The following is a 9,588-nucleotide window of genomic DNA, read 5'->3' as shown; positions in this document are numbered from 1 at the left end:
AAAAAATATTTTCACAGAATATTTTGTATAAAAAATATTTTTTTATATATAAATTATTTTTTATAAAATAAATAAAACCTAAATAAATTATTTTTTTTTAATTATTATGAAAAATTTTAAATAACAGATAAAAATAGAATATATATATATATAACTTTCACATGTCTCATGTGTTCTATATATAGTTTTCACACGTCTCATGTGTTCTTTTTTTATTGTTTGGAAAGCTACTTCCCCCTACCTCTCTTGCCTGGTTGGTTGCCCCTTCCTCCATCTTTAATTATAAACCCAAAGCCTAGTGGAAAAAAAATATATATTAATGGGATTGGGGCAAATATTTTAAATCAAACCCTTTTATTTATTTATTTAATAATTAAATAATTTTTTATTTATTTTTTAAATCACTTTTCAGGTAGCTATTAAAAATTAAAGAAAGGAAGGGGAAGAAGAAGAGAAATGAAAACAGAAAGGGTGAAGAAAATTTTTTATCAGTCGAAGCCGTTGTCAACTTTCCGTTCCTTCCACTCTGCCTCTGCAACTCTCTCTCTCTGCTTCTCAGAATCCAGTCTCTCTCTTAAACTCACTATCTTAGAGTTTTACTCTCTTTCTGCGGAATGATTCATCAATCTCTTGCCATTGTTTTTTTAAATTACAATGTCTCTTTAATTTTCTCTCTGCATTTCATTTGATTCTTCTCTTACTAGGGTTCTTTTTATTCCCCTCAGTTTCTTACTCTTTTCCCTCTCTATTTACTTTGATCCACCGCTATCTCACTGCCCTTTGGTGACCCAAATTCCCAAATCTTCTCAATCTTCAGTATATCAAAATCAAAATCTTGCAAGTTCTTTCTTTTTTTTTTTTTAATTTTTTATTTCTTGATTGTTGTAAGTAGGTTTTGGTTTAAAAGGAAATGAGGGATGTGCTCGTTGCTGGCAAGGATAGCAATGGCGTGCTGGAGGCCGGTCGGTCGATATGCCTGTATGAGCAAGGATGATAGTGTCAATAATGATGATGATTCTTCCCTCGGTGATTCGCTTCTCTGGTCCAAAGACCTAGAGAAACACTCTTATGGGGAATTTTCTTTCGCTGTCGTCCAAGCCAATGAGATCATTGAAGACCATAGCCAAGTGGAAACTGGCCGCGATGCCACCTTTGTTGGAGTCTATGATGGGCATGGTGGGCCCGATGCCTCTCGGTTCATTTGTGAACATCTGTTCGAAAATCTCATGAGTGAGTTTTTCCCTTTGTTTCTTTAATCAGATTAGATTGAGTTTTTAATAAATTTTGGATTTTGGTGTTCATGTGAGAGGATATATGTGCTTTCTGTTCGAGTTTGAGTAGTAGTTTATTGTGTTTCTGTTGAATTGTAAAATAATGTTGGATTCTGTTATTTTTAGTATGCGGATGAATTGGTTTGTGTTGAGAGTCTTGAGATTTGGTAATGCGAAGAAATCCCAAAAAGTTTTTTTATCGAAATCTTTGTGAATTACTTTCTACCGCAGAGCTTTCTAGAGAAAGAGGAACCATCTCTGAAGAAATCCTTAGAAGCGCCTTCTCTGCAACTGAAGATGGATTTCTTACTCTTGTACGTAGGACTTGTGGAATAAAACCATTGATTGCAGCAATTGGATCTTGTTGTTTAGTTGGAGTTATATGGAGAAGGACATTATACGTTGCTAATCTAGGTGATTCTCGAGCTGTAATCGGTTGTTTAGGTAGATCAAATGAGATAGTTGCTGAGCAGTTGACTAAGGATCATAATGCTTGTTTGGAAGAGGTTAGACAAGAGCTCAAATCTTTGCATCCAGATGATTCACGTATTGTAGTTATGAAGCATGGTGCTTGGCGCATCAAGGGCATCATTCAGGTTTGCTTCTTTTCTAGTGCTGCATTCTGCAGTCCCTGTTTAGAACTTCCAATACATGTCCAGTGTATTCAAGTTGCTTCTTTAAAATGAGAGCATATGTGACTTTTCAGTTTATAATCCTTCCAGTTTTCTTGCCAAGGCCATTCATTTTGCATTTTTACAAAAATTCAATATGACATGTACTGGAAATGCGGCATTGCGTTTGTTGCTATCTTGACTTGCATGAGTAAACAAGAAATTGTTAATAATAAATTTGCTAATTCTTTTCTGACACATTTTGTAAAATATCAATTTTCTAATAAGGTTTCATCACCTGTATTCTCATTTTGCAGAGTAATATCATCCAGATGTGTAGTGGATATATATTAAGGGGATGTGGATTCATTGGGTGTCATCTGTGTTTGATGGATGATTGTTGGCATGTTTACATCTTAGTTTGAAGAACTTACAATATCTGATTAAAGATAGATCTTTAAGGAGCCTGGGGATTACCTCCCTCTCTTTTCTTTTTTGATAATATTTTCTCTCCTCTGTTTGCCTCCCTCCTGTTCCAATTTCTGTTTTCACTTTTCCAGTAAAGCTTCTTTTTTTTTTTTTTTTTTTTTTGGGGCGCTTTCGGACTATTTAGACACTTTGTTAAGATATTAAATGACAGTTTCATACAGCATTATCAAGAGTCTTTGGACAAGGTTATTGTGGTAGATGTGTGCAACAATTTGATTCTCCTAGCATTTATGGTTTTGTACCATTTTAAAATAATATGACTATTATTTTTGTTACTTATATAAATATCTTTACAACGATTTAGTTTGAATGTGGTCAGAAAATTTGCGTCTAAAACCACAGTGTAGATCTTTTTGTAGTAAACTACAGTCACTGCCATAGAGGTGCTCGGCTACACTGTTATTTTCCAAAAATATTCATAATCCAAGTGTAGGAAACAGTAAATAACAACAACAATAATAATAACTGCTGATAGTTAGATATTTGCAATTGGAGGTTTTCCTAGCTCGAAGGATTTGCATATTGGGAGGATGCCAGCCCTTCATCTGGAATTCTTGCCCAGCTTCAGGGGCTGGGCAGTGGGCAGTCAAGACAATAACTACTAAATGTTAATCCCAAACTAGTTGGGGTCGGCTATATCAATTAATTTTCGTTATTCTGCTCTGTTAGATATAAAGATCTATATCATGAGAAATGAATGAGACCTATTGCAACCCTTCTCCTTTTTCTGGACTTGGGATTGGCTATGTTTTGTTAATTTCACATAGGCGGATTTGGGCAGTCAAAATGAGAGAGAGAGAGAGAAGAGTAGCTCCTTTATGGTTCAGGTTAGAATTCTTCTTCTTGATCCATTTTTGGCAAACAAATTGGATGTGATTCAACTTTTCACATTTTTTATATGTGTATCTTTCAGATGCCAAACTCATTGTGCAAGCTGTGTATGACACTATGATGTAAAATTCAAATTAATTCATCTACTAGGATTTTCCAGTTAAACTATCACTTTCCCCTATATTTCTTGTGCATGCGTGCATTAAAATTTGTTATTGATTAGTTACTTTTTTGTTTCCCTTTTCTTCTGTTTCTCTTGGTTTTTTGGGTTTAGGTATCTAGATCTATAGGTGATGCATACTTGAAGAGGCCAGAGTTTTCACTTGATCCTTCATTTCCAAGATTTCACCTTCCTGACCCCATTCGCCGCCCTGTGCTGACGTCAGACCCATCCATGTATTCAAGAGTTTTACAAGCCAACGATAAATTTCTCATATTTGCATCTGATGGGCTTTGGGAACACATGACAAACCAGGAGGCTGTGGAGATTGTGTATAATTATCCACGTACTGTATGTATTGTTTTAACTGTATCTGATTAATTTTTTGTGTGTGTGTGTGTGTGTGTGTGTGTGTTCTTTCAATGCACTCAATTTTCTCCTTTATTGTCTTCAAATGTTAGGGAATTGCAAAAAGGCTTGCTAAAACAGCTTTAAAAGAGGCGGCTGGGAAGGGGGAGATGATATATGATGAACTTAAGAAAATAGACAAGGGAAGCAGACGGGCTTTTCACGATGATATAACAGTGATTGTCATCTTTATAGACCATGAATTGCTGAGTGAAAATATATCTGTACCAGAGGTATCAATTCGGGGTTTTATTGACACTGTTGGAGCATCAAAATTTAACATTCTCCATGGAATATGATGGATGCCAACACATCTCAGCGTTGCTCCCTTTCCCCTCCTCTTTTTCTACCATTTTTTTGTTTCAAAATCTATTCTTGTTCATGGGGCCTGATTTGTTTTTAACTTCGATATGCGCTTACAAGGAAGCTACTGATTTTTTTTCTGGGTTTAACATGCTGGACTTTGTATACACTCAAGTTTGTAAAAGTCACACAATGATTGAATAATTTTGTGCTTGTCTTGCTCTTGAGTTGGGAAGCTCAATTTGTTGACAAAGTTGAGATTGGCAAAATGAGGTTTTCATACCATATTCCTTAAGTTTAGAGAGAGAAAGCTTTGGATTTTCTTTTGATAAAATTATAGATTTGGAGGTAGCAGACATGAGACTGTTCTGTTACTATATTTTTATTTTTTATAAATACTTTTAACGTGAATATTTTCCATTGATAAAGATAAAATTCATTTCATTTAATGAGTATTAGAAATATTATTTATTTATTTATTTAAAGATTTGATCTTATAAATTAAAAGGTATACTTTCAGAATTTTGAAGCCGGACAACCCACTTGGGTTGGGTTATGGAGACATCCTGGATCATTTTTTTTTTTTAAAAAGAATTTAATTGAACTATTATATAATTATATTTTTATTTTTTTTCAAATGTTTTTTTAAGTTAAAGGAATTAAATTTTTATTTTAAGCATGAAATTTGACCCAAAAAAACAAAACTCTAAATTGGGGCTAGAGAATTACTTAGATTATCATTAATTTTGATATTAAAAATTTTTAATTATATTAATTTTATAAAATTGAGGATAGTTTTATATAATAATAATAAATAAAAATTATTAGTGGTGAATTTTTATATTAATGTTATTGTTATATTTATAATATTATTTTTATAATTAATATAAATAACATAGAATATTTTTGACATTATAAATGTTCCCTTTCTTTACGCTTATATATATATATATATATATATATATATATATATATATATATATATATATAGATATATATATAATATTTAGTAATTATTAATTAAAATCTTCCGCAAAGGCCACAAGCAACGAACCGCCACATCTCTAGATAAAATTCTTTATGCTGTGTTTGTCAATGGAGGATCTAAAAAGCAAGAAGCCAAGTGAAACACGTGAGGCGAGGAGAGGACCTTTGGAGCCGAGGGAGACGGGAGGAGTGTGACCATAGAGAGAAAAATTAATTAGATTTATTTTTAACTAAAAATGTTAAATAAAAAGAAAATTAATCATTTTTTTATATGTCAAATTAATAAAAATAATTTATTATTTAATCTTTACATTTTATTATAATTTAATTTTTATATTTTAAAAATTAAATATTTAGTCCTTCACTTATATTTCTGTCAAAATTAAAAGTCTTTTCATTTAATATTATTTTTAGTTTAAATGAAAAAATAAATATATCTCATTCAATTAAGAAAAATTTACTTTTTGGTTTTTTAGTATTAATCAATATTACAATTTGATCCTTATATTATGAAAATTAAATAATTTAGTCTCCATATTTGATAATTGATGAAATTATTAGGATTATTGTTTTAAAATTTTGTTCTTATTCAAATTTTTTCTTGAATTATTTTTAAAGAATATAAAGAATTAATTTATTTGATAACATTAATTTTAATTAAAAAAATATTATTGAGGGACTAAATTATTCAAATTTAAAAATATAGGAATCAAATTATAATATAAATCAAATTCAAGGACTAAATAATAAATTTTCTTTGATTAAATAAAAAATATATTTATCTTTTTCACTTAAATTAATAGTAATATTAAATAAAACAACCTCTAATTTTGATGACGAAAATATAAATTAATGATTAACTGGTTAAAATTTTAAAATATCAGTAAAAAGTCAAATAGAAAAATTTTCAATTAATAAAGAGAGAAAAAAGTATATATTTTTTTAATTTAATAAATATCAAATCAACAAAAATTGAATGAATTATATGTTGTAAGCGCCATAACTTCAAATAGTACGAAAGAAAATGAACCCTATAGCTGAGCTGATAGTTAAGTACTGGAATATAATTGCTGAATTTTGCATAATATGAGGACTTGAACGACCCAAAAATAAAATTAAAAATGTGGAACATTGTCATCCATCGGTAACATTATTATGCAACAATGAGAATGACGTTAGAGAGTGGCAAATACATAATAGCATATGGATGGAATGTAATTACTGGTTTTATTTAATTGAAATAACTCTTAAAAGCAACAATGATGTAATGAATCCCTGAAAATTAACCCAAACCATATCAGTTACAGTAAACAAACTCTTCTACGATCAAATCAAAATTTTTTTAAAAAAAGAATCTTAAATTTGCCCTTCCAGCCATTAACAGAGCAAAACAGAAAAATAAATGAATAAATAAATAAAACAAAATTGGAAATAAAATAAAGAAGAAAATTTTGCAACCACTTGATTAGAAGCCTTATGCAACAGAGAAAAAAAATTGTGAAGTATGTGTTTCGCCATTATCCTTTAGCTTTCCATGATTAGAAGCATTTCCTGTGAACAATTGATGGTCCAGACTCATCATACTCTGCCTTTGCAATCCACATCTGCACTCAAAAAGAACAAGTTTCTCCAATCAGATCAGCACAGCCAAAGAGTGGACTTGATTCACATTCATAACACTAAAGTGGCTCATGACCTAATGGTTTTAAGTTTTAGCAATGTTTTTGGCAAACGTGCTGTCTGCCACCAGTAACTAATTAGATGCTAATTATCACATATTGTTCTTAAGCATACAATAAAGTGTGTACCAGCGAATACCACTCAACATGAACATGACAATAAAAAGATTCATATTACTAGAATCAGGGGTTAAAGCTCAATTCTGTTTGTAGTCTGAAAACAAAAATAGGCACAATACCTGCTGGAAGGTGCTGAGGGATGCCAAAATGGAGCCTCCTATCCAGACGCTGTACTTCCTTTCTGGCGGTGCCACCACCTTAATCTTCATACTGCTGGGAGCTAATGCTGTAATTTCCTTGCTCATCCTATCAGCAATGCCAGGGAACATAGTAGTGCCACCACTTAGAACAATATTACCATAGAGATCCTTTCTAATATCGACATCACACTTCATGATAGAATTGTAAGTGGTTTCATGGATGCCAGCAGCTTCCATCCCAATCATGGATGGCTGGAAAAGGACTTCTGGACAGCGGAATCGCTCAGCTCCAATGGTGATAACCTGTCCATCTGGCAGCTCGTAGCTCTTCTCAACAGATGAACTGGTCTTTGACGTCTCTAGCTCTTGTTCATAGTCAAGAGCAATGTAGGCTAGTTTCTCCTTCATGTCTCTAACAATTTCTCGCTCTGCAGTTGTGGTGAAAGAGTAACCACGCTCAGTCAAGATTTTCATAAGTGCATCAGTGAGATCACGACCAGCCAGATCCAGACGCAAAATGGCATGTGGGAGGGCATAGCCTTCATAGATGGGAACTGTGTGGCTCACACCATCTCCAGAGTCCAGAACAATACCTAAAAATTACCACATAAATCATTAAATATTAACTCTCACAGTTCATCTCAATCATAAAAAAGCCATGGTAATAGTAGGACATAACAAATGAATCTTGTGAAAGGCACTTGTTTGGCTTTCCTGAGACTAAAGTCATCCCAATATATATCATATAAAATTTCAATTACAGGAAACCCATTTAATTCATTTGTTTGTTAGCCATGTGATTAATGCCACCAATTTTTGAAAATAGATTGTGCGGCAACTATGATGATAGAAATGCAGATGGTTTACAAATTTCCCAAAATATTCCCTTTCATAGTGATATACATGTACTTTCTTTCTCTGAGTTTTGAGTAAGTTTCAATCAACTAGAAAATATGGGTTTCTTAACTGCTCAATATGAGGTAAACTATTTGGATATCTTAATTCAAACATCAAAAGAATATGATCCCCACTTTCAAATATCATCTGTTTCATGAGGTTTTCACAACTCCGCTTTTTTATATAAATAAGAAAAAAAAATCATTGCTGTAGCTATATTTCCCATGCATCAAAGTGACAAAACAACCAATAGACAATGGAGATATCACTCACCAGTGGTACGACCGCTGGCGTAAAGGGAAAGGACAGCCTGGATAGCAACATACATTGCAGGAGTATTAAAGGTCTCAAACATAATCTGAGTCATTTTCTCACGATTGGCCTTAGGGTTGAGGGGAGCTTCAGTGAGGAGAACCGGATGCTCTTCAGGAGCCACACGGAGCTCATTGTAAAAGGTGTGATGCCAAATTTTCTCCATGTCATCCCAGTTGTTGACAATACCATGCTCAATTGGGTATTTCAAAGTCAAAATACCTCTCTTTGATTGAGCCTCATCGCCAACATAGGCATCTTTTTGGCCCATACCAACCATCACACCAGTATGGCGAGGGCGACCCACAATGCTAGGAAATACAGCCCTTGGAGCATCATCTCCAGCAAAGCCAGCCTACAAATTTCATTATCAATCACAATCAAGATCAATTTAAGAAACAAAATCGTTAAATTTTATAATAAATCTTTTGACAATATGTATGGGTTGGCAAAGGACTTTGGATATACCTTGACCATTCCAGTACCATTGTCGCATACGAGAGGTTGAATATCCTCACCTTCCGCCATTTCCTTATGCCTGTCAAACAAATGCCAACTTTATATGAAAACACATACCATTCCCATAGGATCAAAACAATTTGATGCACAATTTTGAAACAAAATTCCAATGATTCAAAGGACACAGCCCAGTTTATAATGAATTCAACTCCATATTTGCCAAAAACATACTTAAAACAATTTATCTCCGACTCAATGCACTCAAATATCCAATCCCAAATTCATAACCAAAAAGGCAAGAATACAAAGATTCATTTTGCATAAGCTGGTGTAGAAGGTAATTTGGGAAGATACCTTCACAGTGCTTAATTATCACATCGCTAACCGCAATCACAGAGTATTTGCAAGATCAGAAAAGCTATTATACAATACAAAATATGTGAGTAAATTGAGTTATAAACGAATGCAGCATGATCATGTCATGATCATGATGCTACATTCCTTCAAAAAAAATTCTGACCCAATATCAGATCGTGAATAGTGATAACAATCACGACATTTCCAATTCAATTTCGTAATCCATTAATTTTGACAAAAGAGAAAGTAAATATAACAGTCCTCATTGGAACTAAATCAGAAAAAAACTGCAAATTTAACGAAAGCAAAAAAAAAAAATGCATAGATAAATGAATAATGAGACCAGAAAATTTTCCCTTGGAAATGCCAGGAATTTTCTCGAGAAATTTCGAATCCAAACACGAAATTACCTTTCTATAAAACTGGATTTTTTCGCTCTTTTTTTTTTTTTCCTTCTTCTTTCGGTGTGTGTGAGAAACGGGAGCTGGCTGTGGCCGAGCGTTAAGGTTGTGGCTCTCTTTGTTTTTAAAAAAGAGAAGAAAGTGAGAGAGAAATGAAATTGGC

The 9,588-nt window shown here is 32.8% G+C and overlaps 2 protein-coding genes across 2 annotated transcripts; one reads left to right on the top strand and one right to left on the bottom strand.

Moving 5' to 3' along the window:
* The first annotated feature begins 321 nt into the window (after positions 1-321).
* Positions 322-4,292, top strand: LOC110663249 (probable protein phosphatase 2C 68). Its single transcript, XM_021822507.2, has 4 exons — positions 322-1,230; positions 1,503-1,867; positions 3,477-3,713; positions 3,824-4,292. Exons 1-4 carry the CDS (start codon positions 918-920, stop codon positions 4,067-4,069), a joined length of 1,161 nt encoding a protein of 386 aa, XP_021678199.2. The 5' UTR covers positions 322-917; the 3' UTR covers positions 4,070-4,292.
* Positions 4,293-6,264: 1,972 nt separating this feature from the next.
* On the bottom strand, positions 6,265-9,588 carry LOC110663248 (actin). The gene is made up of 5 exons (XM_021822506.2): positions 9,435-9,588; positions 8,677-8,746; positions 8,170-8,563; positions 6,979-7,592; positions 6,265-6,664 (listed from the first exon to the last, which is right to left on the bottom strand). Exons 2-5 carry the CDS (start codon positions 8,734-8,736, stop codon positions 6,599-6,601), a joined length of 1,134 nt encoding a protein of 377 aa, XP_021678198.1. The 5' UTR covers positions 8,737-8,746; positions 9,435-9,588; the 3' UTR covers positions 6,265-6,598.

Source organism: Hevea brasiliensis, chromosome 3 (genome assembly GCF_030052815.1).
Source record: "Hevea brasiliensis isolate MT/VB/25A 57/8 chromosome 3, ASM3005281v1, whole genome shotgun sequence".
Lineage (NCBI taxonomy): Eukaryota > Viridiplantae > Streptophyta > Magnoliopsida > Malpighiales > Euphorbiaceae > Hevea > Hevea brasiliensis.
This window is presented reverse-complemented; position numbering and strand designations above follow the sequence as displayed.